The sequence below is a fragment of the Trichechus manatus genome, unplaced genomic scaffold (assembly GCF_000243295.1).
Source record: "Trichechus manatus latirostris isolate Lorelei unplaced genomic scaffold, TriManLat1.0 scaffold00055, whole genome shotgun sequence".
Classification (NCBI taxonomy): domain Eukaryota; kingdom Metazoa; phylum Chordata; class Mammalia; order Sirenia; family Trichechidae; genus Trichechus; species Trichechus manatus.
Window position 1 is genome coordinate 1,701,178 of NW_004443991.1, and position 13,466 is coordinate 1,714,643.

Sequence of the window (13,466 nt, forward strand, 5' to 3'; positions counted from 1 at the left end):
TTTTGGGGGCCATTTCCGAGGTTCTATATGTGCTCAGGGGCCATCCTCTCCCTGTCTCCTCTGAGACCTACTTTCTATTATTCCCATTGTCTTATGTTTTTCTCCATTAGTCTGCATCACTATTTCTCCACTAGTTCCTCCTTCCACCTACAAAACAGCTCAAATGCTCCAATATCCTAAAAAAATCATCATTCTTGTGACAAAAACTTTTGTCTCGGCTTCCTGGTGTCTCCATTATATCATCTTCATCAGCTGGGGTCTGGCCTCCCCCTCACTGGTTCCTGCTGCCAGAAGTCCGCAGTCCCTCATCTGCAGCTCTGAAGTCAGAAAAGCTCTTAAAACTGAAAGTTTTTTTTTTTCATAACAGTAAAACGTGGCTAGAACTGACCTGAGGCGATTTACAGTTTTTATTAATTTTGCTTAGTATGACTACTTAGACTGCAGTCATATTAACATGTTTGTAATCAATGGTATATGTACTGTTTCACCTTTCTAGAATCTGAAAATTGATGAATTTTGAAGCACCTGGCTTGAAGGGTTTCAGATACAGGATTCTGGACCTGTGTTGTCAAGTCCGGCAGTCTCTTTTGACCTCTCTCCATTTCACTGCCGTTGTTGACAACGCTTCCCTTCTTGAGACCCTTCACCCTTGCCTCTGCTGCTTTCGTCTCTCCCGTTCCTCTGCTACCCTTTAGGCAGCAACTCCTTCTGTGAATTTTCTTCTTCTGTCCACCCATTCACCATAACTGTGCCTGCAAGTCTTTGATCTCTGACCTCTTATTTTCTCAGTCTATCCTCTCACTTCGGAGTCCCTGGGTGTTGCAAATGGTTAACAAGCTCGGCTGCTAGCTTGAAGATTAGTGATTTGAGTCCACCCAGAAGCACCTTGGAAGAAGGGCCTGGGGATCTACTTCTGAAAAATCAGCCATTGGAGCACAGTTCTACTCTGACACACATGGCACCACCGTGAGTCGGAATCGACTTGATGGCAACTGGTACTGGTATACTCTTCTGGACGATGTTACCCAGCCACAAGATTGAGGAACTATCTATATGTAGACAGATGACTCCCATATCCACATCCTAAATCCTGAATTCTCTTTAGAACTCCAGAAACACATTTTCAACCACCTGAAAGTTAGAAATTCCCACCTGAAAGTCCCACTGTCCCTTCAGTAAAAACATGTGCAAACCCAAGTCTTTATTTCTCTCTCCATGTTTCCTGGCTTAGTTAATGCCATCACCATCCACCACCCGCCAAAGCTAGAAATGACAGTGTCATCACATCCTCTCCATAACACCATTCAGTCATTCTCTAGGTCCTATTAATTTCATCTCCAAAAGGCATTTCAGGATCATTCCCCCATTTCCCTCCCTACCACTATTAGTTGAAGTTCTCAAAATCGCCCTTTTAGATTATTGCAAAAAAAGTAATTCCTTACCACCAATCTCTTTTTATCGATTTATCTTCCATGTTTTTATCACAACTATCTTTCTAAAAGAGATCCAATTATATCACTCACATGATTAAAAAAAGGAAAACACATGCACAATTTTACTGTCTCATTGCTTGCAGAAAAAATTTCAGAGTCCTTAGCATGATGTAAAAAGCCTCCAACATTTGAGTCCAGTCGACTCTATTGCCCAGTAAGCTCACCCATGTGTCAGCCATTTAATCATTCTGCACTCTTGCTACTTCTTAGCCATGCTGGACACGTTTATACCCATCTCTTTGCTTCATCACAAATCATCAAAAGCTACAAGCCTACTTACCTTTTAAAATCCATCTGAAAGCTCTTTTCCTTGGTAATGCCTTCTACAACTCACACATTTAGAATTTATTACTTCCCTGTTATTATATTTTGTTTGTATCACTATTACACTGTTTTATAGTTATTTATATCTATTCCTGTTTTCTCCACTGTCCTGCATTTGATGGTAGTGATCATATGCAACTCCTCTTTCTATTCCCCAGATCACAGAACCAGGTATGTAGAAGGTAATCAGTAAGTATGTGTTGAATTAAACATGTGTTGGTGTGTTTTTTGAAAGCACATGGAAAACACAGGCCGGTTTAACGAACCGGTATTGCCCTTTGTACTTTAGCATTTTAATGACTCAAATGGGCCTCTCTCAAAAATCTCTAATTCTCTTCCAACAAGTTGTAAACGGTGCTAAAATCTCCTTTATTAAGCCAGTATTATAATGGACACATTCTATACTAAAAACCTAGAGAAATGATTTATTAGTGACATCAGTGGCACATTTGAATTTAATGAGGCTTTGAGGAAAAAAGGGAAGCCCTGGTGGTGCAGTGGTTAAGAGCTCAGGCTACTAAGCAAAAGACTCGCAGTTCAAATCTATCAGCCACTCCTTAGAAACGCTATGGGGCGGTTGTACTCTGTTATATAGGGTCACTATAAGCTGGAATCAACTCAACGGCAATGCGTTTGGTTTTGGTTTGAGGAAGGTGCTGAGCCAGCAAAACAAAAGTTAAGGGAAAAGCACATTGACAATATGCCATGAGACACATTAACAAACTGCTGATAACTCCTAATTTTAAGTGAAGACAACTTGCCTCTTAAATGTGAGAAGATAACTTGTCTCTAGGAAAATCAATGAAAGAACCATTTATTTTTAACAAAGAATATAACTATATAATGCATCCTTCAGGGAAAAAGTAAGAAGCTTTAGGAAAAAAATGACAAAAACTCTAGAAGACGATGATATCGATTATAAAGCACTGTAGATGGTAATGGCAATGGCGTGATCTGAAGGAGGTAACTCTCCACCCTGTTCATTCCAATGATTTTGATAAAAATAAAAACTAGAGGAATCATTCATTACCTATTGTTGTCTTGGCTTGCTCAACTCTAACTGTATTATCTTCCAAGACTGTGTCAGGAAAAAGGAAAAACAAAAATGAACTACGTTCATTAGATGAACATCCATGTTCATGCTTCTCCCTAACGTAAGAACCTGGTGATATTTTAAACTATGTAAGCCAAGCAAATGATTGCTTTAATAAACTCTAATTCAATTCTCATTTAAAAAAAATAGGACACAATTTTTAGGAAATATTTAGAACTAACACTCACTCTTAACTAGCTCACACACACACATAAACACATACACACACACATAAAAAAAAACCCTGTTTAACTGAAAACATGAAACTAGCTTCAAAAATGTTGATGTGTGTGGCAGCAAATAAGAATTTACCAAAGACAGTAGAGATACAGAACATTAGGGAGAGTTAGAGAGCTTGTTGAAATCTAGATTTTCGTCCTGGTTTGCTGCCAATGACTAAATCTATCCAAGTGTCCAAGGGCCAGAAGGGTGACCACAAAGCCAAGACAGCCCATGTTGTGGAAACCAAATCCACATGGCAGGCACAACTCTGCAGAGCCAGGCGCCTTAAGTTAATAGCACCTATTGTTATCAGGGCGTGTCCTTTCTTTTGAGCTCTAAATCATTCCCCCAAGGCAGATCTGGAGAAAAGCAAGCTCTGTTATGGGTCTGGACAAGGTGTGTAGGGTGTGTAGGCTCAGTTTGTCATGATTCTTCATTAAGGGAAAAGATAATTCAACTGAGTGGCAGGAATATTTTTTTCTAAATGCGCAACTGGATGAAACCTGTGTTATGCCTAGGAATCTGTAGAATGGAGGAGCTGTACCATGGATCCTAGAAAGACTTTCTATTTGATACAGGTCTAGAAATTCAAATTTATTTACGGTATCGCTGAGATTTTGTGATAAATATGATGATAAAACATCTTTGTCCTGAATTCAGCACTATATTTTTACAGAAGAATCTATTTCTCTAGGATACCAGTACATATTAAATATACATGTAATTTACCCTCTGTGTTCTAAGCTATAACCTACAGGAGCTGGTAAAGTCTTGGGTTCAGTAGGCTACACACCTGAGCTCACGTACAACCTAGAAACAGTCTGTTTGAACCCTTGTGAGAAAATGAAAACATAGTAGCAGTCACCTGGTGATCATTCTTGTAAGTATCACACTCTAGGAGCAATAAGGGAACCCTGATGACCACAATGGCAGGCCAACATAGGTTTAGAGACAGAATCCTAACTCTGCACATGCAGACTGGAGAGCCAGTAGAGCAAGACCAACAGAGGCCTGGGCGGGGCGGGGAGGGGGGTGTGTGGTGTGTGTGGTGTGGTGTGGTGTTTTTTTTTACAGTTCTAGTACTCAAGCTTACAGGGAGTGAAAAACAAAGTATTGGTGAAATTAAAGCCAATATTAAACGTTAAAGAAGAAGAAAAAAGTTTAATTATTCGACATATTGGTTTGATGGGATTAAGTCACATCAGGACCAACAGTATTAACTTCTGTAATGAAAAGGAAAATTAATAAAATCTATCAAATCTACTATTATCCTTAATGACTCAATTTCAGTAAGATTTTTTTCCTCAACTGAAATTAAGAAGTTGACCTTCTTCAAGTGAGGAGGTCAGTTTTTTTTTCTTACTTTAAGCTTGTAATATTGGTTGTTGTGCTTAGTAGTACAAATTTAAATTCTAAGTTTGGGCAAATGAGCCTCTCTCTACCCTACTACCACCAGAAACAACCTTGCTCTCTATATCACAGCAGCAGTAACACCCTCTGTTTACACATGCTGGAAAACATTATATTTGGCCTTGCTTCCAAAATACCGTTACTTCAGGCTACAGCTCAGGAATCTATTGCTTGGGAATGTTCTATATGCTTCTAGAAGTACCTAGGAATTTATAGTAATTGTACCTTTGAAAGGAAAACATTTACAGATTTTTCCAGATTCTTTAGTTAAAAGTGAGCTTGGTCTGATTTATTAGAAAATTGTTCAGCTAACAGTGGCTTCCTAAGGCCACCTGAGGATCTTATACGGATAGTAATAGTACTAGTTGCTTTCAACTCATGGCGACCCCGTGTATGTCAGAGTAGAACTGTGCTCCACAGGATTTTCAATGGTTGATTTTTTGCGAAGTAGATCGCCAGGCCTTTCTTCCGAGGAAACTCTGGGTGGATTTGAACCACCAACCTTTTGGTTAGCAGCCAAGACCATTAACTGTTTGCACCACCTAAGGACTTCGTAGTCCATGAAAATGTCTGGGTCCTTGAAGTCCCTACTCTGGCCACTTTCACAAATATGAAATCACTCCCCCATAAATGGACATAATGCCCTCTCAGAGTGATGGGCAAGAAATTTGTAGCTAAACAAACCATTTTTTTGTGAAACTAAATTTCTTAAGCCAAGCTATTGCTCCATAAACTTGTAAAACAGAATTTGGCAGAAAAGAGACACACTGCTGGATATAGCAAAATCTCAGAACCCAAGAGAATAGTTACACATCATTTCCTTCATTTGGAAAACACCATTTTATAATTTTTATGGAAAAAAACTATCTTCTTGATTTGGTGAAATGTTTGAGCATAGCCTGGTTAGTTAGCACCAATACGTTATTTTTTGTAAGTCAGAGAATAAGAGAACTTTCATTCTAGAAGAGACATTCATTTGACCCTTGGATAATTTTCAGCCGTTTGATTGTACCAACAGCTTTACATAAGCAATTGGATAACTTTTATGAAATCTCTGAAATAATCATACTGTGTATGATACAACATGATACTTGAACATAAGTGACATATTGACCTCACGTCCATCAACCCTCATGTTTCATAGCAGCAGAGTGTGACAGCAGAATGCATTTGACTTAAGTGTAAAGCAAAGCATTTACCATGTGTAGTGTATGACACTTCTGGGCTTGGTGACATTTTTGGTTTTGAAGTAACACGCTGGGACTCCTTAGGAGCTGAAAGAGAGAACTCAGAACATGAGATGTTTTGTTTCAGTGTCTCCCAGTTATGCTCAACACAGCTAAAACTACACTTTTTCCCCCCAGTAGAGATACTGAGACATGATTAAAGGATTTGTTGTGGGAGTTCAGAATGACACTTGGGTTAAGCGTAAGTTTGATGCTGCTATTATTTCCTTTTCCCAGATCATTAAGTGTAGGTGAAGGTTCTCTTTCTGTAATACTAGGTGAGTGCACCTTAGATACTCTTTGGAAGCAGGCCATGTATAAATGATACATTTAAAATTACACGATCAGCAGGGGAAGCACAGTCAGGGACACTGAAAGAGATAGGAAGATCAGAATATTCTCCAGTGAGGAGAAGCAAAGGGCAGGCTACTCTTCCCAAGAAGTTCCATTCTTCTCCATCCCCATCCCAGCTAATGTGAAACCATTAGGAAAGCTTTGTGGAATAAGTTGTTTCAATAATGTACTTCTTGATAAAGTCTAAAAATATAAATAAATATTTATTAGGTTACAGAGGAAGACATGCTTTTCAAGGGTTAAAAATGAAATTTACTATAATTCAACAGAAAACTAATCCCACTAACCTCAAATTTTTCAAGCCAAAATGTAATTTTTTTTTTTTTTTTTAAATTTACCTGGCTGTGTTTCTGGGATTCTTGGGCGTGGCGATGCTTTTGGCTTCGGAGGAGCACGAGGTGTCTGCTTGGGAGCTAGAAGAAAGGGTATAGGTTCGGCGCTCTTGAGTCTTTCAAGAATCAAAGTACCTAAGCCTCTAGGATATCAGATGTTTGTTGAGTGACCGAAGACCTAAATGCACTGCAATTAAAGTAATTAAAGCTCCCAAAGAGCCGGGCGGTTTCAGAAGATATTTTTCTTACGTAATGGAAACAAAACAAAACAAGAAGGCATATTACATGACATCCAAGACACCCAGCTGGCAAAATCAAACTGTTGGAATTTCAGAAAAATCTACTTAAAATACCTTTTAAATAGGTCTAAGATAAATGTAATAGTAACAACAATTTATCTTTAGTACAAGTCCACAGCATTTCACCAGAATATCCAGGTATAATATTTTCAGTGGAAATAGATACAATTGCTGCTAAGTGAAAAAAGTTTCCATATTATATTCCAAATATACCTAGAAAATGAATACATTTTAATATCAAGTGCTAATAAAAAAACTAATCTTATTAAGTAAAACACAATTTTTTACTGGTTATATTAGGGAAGAGAAATTGAACACCAAGGACACGTTGCTGTAAAGAGTTATTCCTTTGCTAGGCAAATTCCAAGGAAATTCTAGGGCATTCAGTGTAAAAAAGAAATTTTTTCTCCACTAAGAAAATTAAAAGTATATCCTTCTGGAAGAAAGTAATTATCAGACAGCAAGGTTACAGCTTGTGGAAACACCTTATTTGGTTGAACTAGTAAGTGTGATTGGGTTAAGGAGAGATAAGAAGAAACGAAGTCATTATCAAGGCCAAGCAGTTTCAGAGACCTTTAAAAAAGCTTGCTGAAAATAAGAGTCATTAAACACTAGAAGTTTCTGGGAGTCTCCAGAGGGTTTTTCTGATACAAAAATGAAGATAACAAGACATTCAATGGTTTCAGTGGAATCCTCTTGCCTGTAGAGAGATGAGCAATAAGACATGTTAGAGATTACACTGGTTTAGGAGCCTGGAGCCTGGGGATTTAGAACTTTTTCTGCTAATCATTGGGATCTACCACCTCATGTCCTTCATCTAAAGTTACATGATTTTTAAGAGCCCCCTCAATCCTAAAATTCTATGATTCTAGAGTTTCTCTTAGTCTTACAATTTTCTGACTCTCAAGTTCCTTCCTTGCTAAAATTCTGGCTGATACACTATTTGCTTCCTCCAGGGTATAAAACAAGACAGACTGCAGGTAAAGACATGTCATAGGCAACTCTATGAAAAATGATCTAGAATAAGATAAGGATCATTAATAGCAGTATTTACAATTATACATGTCAAGTAATTATTATAGCTCTGAAAAAGAATAACCTGGAAAGTTAGCGATTACTAATTCAGATTCAATTAATGTAGTCAAGGTGAATTTTGGTAGAAATCAAACTGTAAATCTGTCAGCAAAGTTTAATAGGATAGTTCAAGATGACAGTGAGTAAGCTTAATATTCATATATCTTTTGGAAATAGAGCCATATAAAATACTTTAATAGTGATCAAAACAAAAGTTTGGGCTCATTTACGACAAACTGCTATTCCAACAAAACATGCAAGTATTAAGTATTCTTTTCCTTGTAAGAAGAGACATATTTAGTTCTCCATTTGTTGGTTTGTTTTCATTTATTTCAAACTCTATGATCAAGTAAACCTTTATGACTAGCCAAAGTAATTGGTTTGATTTTAGCCTCACTGATTTGTATGCCCTGAAATGGCAAAATACTGCAGGAAGAAAGAGCGGGAAGAAGGGGCCTGGATAATGACAAGGTGGTGGCCAGTTGTATCCTTTTATGTGGAGTGCGCAGTGATATCTGTTTCTGGAGATTTCTTTTAATCTCAGATCAAATTATGCCCATTGCTGTCAAGTCGATTCTGACTCACGGTGACCCTATGTGACGAGTAAAACTGCTCTACAGGGTTTTCTCAGCTGAATCTTTACAGAAGCAGATCACAGGTCTTTCTCCCATGAAGCCCCTGGTAAGTTCGATTAACCATTAGGTTAGCAGGAAATTGCAAACTGCTTGTGCAACCCAGCCTCCTCAAATCAGCTATCTTAAAATACATTTTAAATGACCACAGAGCTTGTAAAACTAGTCAAAATTATAAAGTAATTAAAATTGGGAGATTATGTGTGTGTAAATATTTTTCCACAGAAACATTACTGTTTCCTGAATTGAATACTTGCAAAGCAGCTGAGAGGTGTTTTTCATCTATATCCTAATGAATATTCACAGCACTGCCATGTGACTGACTACAGGAGATGGGTGGAGAGGGAAATAAGAAAGGTTGATCACCCATCAAGGACTGCGAACTGAGTGAAGAAATCAGGGCTTCTGATGTTCATTAGTGATCATGCTGGCTTTCCAGTCCTATAAATCCCTGCAAACACTCACCTCATACATGAAATACAAAATAACGTATAAACGAGGTTTGGTCTGAAGCTTGTCTGGACTAGGTAGGATTATAGTTTTGGAAGGTAGGGGTGATGTTTCTATGGAAGTTGAAGGAAAGTACCTGCCAGGGGCTACTATAGTGCTTGACAAATCTTGAGTACAGATGACAGAGGGGATGGCAACAAGTAGATAGACAGGAAAGAAGGAAGAAGAGGAGGAAGGGAAAGAAGGAAGGAAGCAAAGAAGGAAAGTACATGTCTACAACAAGATAACATCCCTACTTTCTCACAATGCATTTTGTTTTAAAATGCTTATTGATGCCGGATTACAAAATACTTTCAAAGTACAGGGGTTACAAAATACATTCAAAGTAAGGAATATCATCACTTTTTAAGTATTCACTCCACCCTAGTACCCTACCTCTTCAACAATGGTAGAAAGATATATCCAATAGTAACCATAAAGGGAAAAAAAGTGATTGAAAATGTATTATAGCATGAGCCAGTCAAGAAGTATCAAATTTCACTTAAACAATGGAGAAAAAAACAAAAACAAGAAACAGGTAAATTAATGTGACAGAATGTTGCTAGGTCAGAAAGTATAAATGGATCATTACGCGCACACAAAAAAAATTATCTGAAACACTCAACACAACACCAAGCTAGCAGAATGTTCAATGTTCAGAAGAAGATGCTTTAGATTCAACAGAGAAAGAAATCAAGGTCTTGATACAACAATGATGGGAAAAGAGATGTTTTGGACAATGGTAATGAACAGAAGCACCTGGAAAGAAAATGAACTGTTGTGACAAAGAATGATGTTGCAACATAAATTTGCAATGAGAGAACCTGCAGTTCCCAGGTGATGGTGGCAATGAGGACAGAAAGCACGTGAGGTTGGACTGTTGAAGCCATGTCATTACCTAGCGTGGTCTCAGGTGGTTCAGACACATTTGTGATAGATTCCACAACTGTATCAAAACAAAGGAGAATAATTTTAAAAATTGTAAGATGCTAAGTTACAGTCAAGTATTTCTTTCTTGAATATATCAATTGCCTTCTCTCTTAAGGATTTGTATTGCAATTCTATAGTCTGGACAATGAATTTAGACAAAAAAGAGAGAACTAGGAGGAAACAAAAAAAAAAAAACCTGCTCTATGAAACTAATCCTCAAACTAATTTATGTTTTAACTTTCGTTAACTGGCTTTCAAATGTTACTATGTTTCAATATTTAGATACCAGCAGAGAGACAGCAATTTATTCCTGTATTTAGAGAGCCAATTATCATTTTAAATTGAAGAATCCAAGAATTTTGGAAACTGTAGCTCTTAAAATCTACTTAATTGTATCAAGTACCATAGTTTGAACTCTATCATGTTCCACGGACATAACAGATGCTAAATAAAAATGTGTTGAATAAATGAATCAAAGAATGAAAACCTTTACCAGCTTCAGTCTTTGGCTCCTCTGGCCTGAGCGGTGCTTTGGGGGTGGGATAAACATAATGTGTTTCGGCTGGCGCTAGAGAAGAAAAGGGAATGGCTGGTTAGTAGGGCAGCCATAGCATACTATAATGGGAAGCCCGTGTTTGATTTGAAAACAGAGGTTAGCTATCTTAAGCAGATTCATTCTTGAGAATAAGTAACATTCAGGTAGATTATCAAGATGACTACAGTTTAGGAGTGGAGAAATGAAGGCAAGAAATGACCACAGCATACTGTGAGGAAAACCACACACACACACACACACACACACACACACACACACACACGATAACTACAGCAATGTCCACCTGGAGCGAAGCAGACAATTTCACTTCCTTACATATTTTTATATAAGGATTCTAGCGAGAAAAAGATAAAGTCCATAGACAGCATGGGGATAAATCCTAAAAATGGTATGAGAATGAAAAACATGATATGCATGTATGTACATATGCATATTGAAAGAGTGATCAGAATATTAAAAAACTAAAATTTGCATTCAAAGTGAGAGGAAACAAAATAAGGGAATTGTGAGACTTGTGTAGCACTACAGCAGACACTAGCACAATCGACTGTGTGTAATATTTAAGACTATCAGGATCCATTGGACGAGCACAGACAAGATGTGAGGGGCAGGTGTCTGAAGTGCCACAAAGCATGAGGACATCCAAAGATGACTTATGCAATGGGATAGAAAAGCACATATGTCTGACTTTCCACTGGAGAGCATTTTTACCTATAGTCTCCATTGATGACTCAGGGCTAAATGTAATCGATTCCAGGACATCAGAAACTAGTAAAAAACACAAAATGGTACAATTGATCAAGAATGGGTTGTTGTGCACAAGGAATAAATTAATGCACGCTAAGTATGTGAGGACAGGCCTTGCACATAATAACTGCTCAACATTAGCTCTTATGATAACAACAACAATATTAACACTACGGGAAGTCCTAATATTTGAATTGAATTCACAGTATTGTAATTGTAGATTTCCATTAACAGCCATACTTTGTACATTCATCATGAGTAACGACATGCCATTTAGCTAATTAAAAGATGCACTAAAGAGATGAAAAATTATTGCAAACCTGTGCTCGGAAAAAAAAAAAAAAAGGAGCCAAAGTTTTCAAAATAAATGTTAGGGAACAGCAACAACATTGTTAATAATGATATATAAAAATTTGTTCTCAGTTTTGAAGGGCAGTGGTTTCAGGCTCACATCATGTCAGGTGAGGTTTTGTTATCTTTTCTGAAGTGAAATTTTCTCCTTGCCTGATGGTCACAATTGAACTAGCATTCTTTTCAGATGGCAGAACACAAATTTAACTGACTACTAGGGAGAACCACAAATTTATTATTGAAAAATAAGGGTAAAGAAGAAAATCAAGATAACATTATTTTCTAAAATGATACAGAGCAAACTCAATGAAATGAAGGTCAGTATTTTTATACAGTTGAACAGAACAATTAATATTAATAATATGTATTATTAATTTAACACTGATTTGCAATCATGGGAGGGGCATTTTGTAATATTTAGAGAGTTATTAATGTGTATTCCTTTAGCATTTTTTCTATTTGGAAATACAAAACTTAGGCGATCACAGTGAGTCTCCCGAAGCTCGCAATGCACCCAGACCAATAAAACAATCTATTTACCAGGTTGACTTTGTGGCATTTCTAGGCTTGGTGACATCACTGGTTTCAAAATAAGAGTTTGCAGTTCAATGGAAGCTGAAAGAAGAGGATCTAAGTTGTCAAAATAAGTATGAGTTATTTATTTCATAGGTTTTAGATGGAAGTAGCAATGAATTGAAATACATAGACCCTCAAAATTGCAGTTATAAAGAGCCAGGAAGGTTGTGCGTTGTTTAAAGCAGAGGGCAGCAACCCATGGCTCTCCAAATCCAGCCTTCTGTCTCTGTTTGTACAGTCCACGAGCTAAGAATAGTTCTTATATTTTTTAAATGATTGAAGAGTAATATTTTGTGACGTGAAAATTATATAACATTCAAATTTCAGTGTCTATTGATAAAGTTTTATTGGAACACAGACACACTCATGAACTAAAATGATCCAAGGCATATTTATATATCATTTGTATATTGCCTTTAGCTACAACAGCAGAACTGAGTAGTTGAGACAGAGGCTGAATAGCCTGCAAAGTCTAAAATACTATCTAATCCTTTATGGAAAAAGTTTTCTGACTTCTGATTTAAAACATCCTTCTGGAAAAAGCAGGAGCCTATTTGGAAAAATTAGTTTCTCATGGACTACCTTATCTGAATCTAAATTTCAACCCGGGCTTTCTAAGAGCCTCCTGCAGCTGATTTCATGATAACATCATCAACGAAGTACTGTGCATCGTCTAGGAGAGTTTTCATCTAAGTTCCAGTTGACCACTCTCTTGGCTAACCTCACCAGGTGTCATATCTTTTTATCTTTGCTGTTTACATCTTTCCCTCCACTAATCCAAATCCTAAAGTTATTTCAAAGTCCAACTACTCTCTCTCGGCCCACATTGATCCTGGACTCTTTTAAATATTTTCTACATATATTTTTACCACTCAATTAAATATGCTGCTCTATTACTTTATATCTAGAATTAACTGCTTCCTTGGGAACAGGTTTCCTTCACAATTACATCATACTCTGATTAAGAGATGAAATATGCCCTTACCTTTGATCTCCACCTCTGCTTCCCACCGTATCTCACTCATTGAAATTTGAATTTTATATAAATTTCACATGGTCCCAGAGACACACAGGGCAAGGAAATGTTTGTTTACCTAAGCCAAAGAAACAGCCCCGTTTTGAAATAGATAAATGGAATGAAATAAGAAAATTGAATAAGATGCATTCTTGTTCAGAGAAAATCCTTATGCAGGCCACAGGATGAATTTTGCTATTACAGAGATCTTCCCCAACCATGAACCTTCTGGTCAACCTTGTGATTGTAGCACTACTGATCACTACTTGAACCTTCTTCTTAGGGAGCATAGAGGTGGGTAGTGCTGGTAAGCATTATCACTCCTGGGACTCAACTGCAACAG

At 37.4% G+C, this 13,466-nt stretch overlaps 1 protein-coding gene across 1 annotated transcript in view; it reads right to left on the reverse strand.

The window, feature by feature from the left end:
- ABI3BP (ABI family member 3 binding protein) overlaps positions 1 to 13,466 on the reverse strand; it is a 289,016-nt gene that overhangs the window by 64,816 nt on the left and 210,734 nt on the right. Inside the window, exons 39-45 of the mRNA XM_023732852.1 lie at positions 12,073 to 12,147; positions 11,146 to 11,202; positions 10,372 to 10,446; positions 9,847 to 9,894; positions 8,957 to 9,022; positions 6,461 to 6,535; positions 5,742 to 5,816 (exon numbers count right to left, since the gene is read on the reverse strand). Coding sequence (XP_023588620.1) covers positions 5,742 to 5,816; positions 6,461 to 6,535; positions 8,957 to 9,022; positions 9,847 to 9,894; positions 10,372 to 10,446; positions 11,146 to 11,202; positions 12,073 to 12,147 — 471 coding nt within the window. The remainder of the gene's footprint in view (positions 1 to 5,741; positions 5,817 to 6,460; positions 6,536 to 8,956; positions 9,023 to 9,846; positions 9,895 to 10,371; positions 10,447 to 11,145; positions 11,203 to 12,072; positions 12,148 to 13,466) is intronic.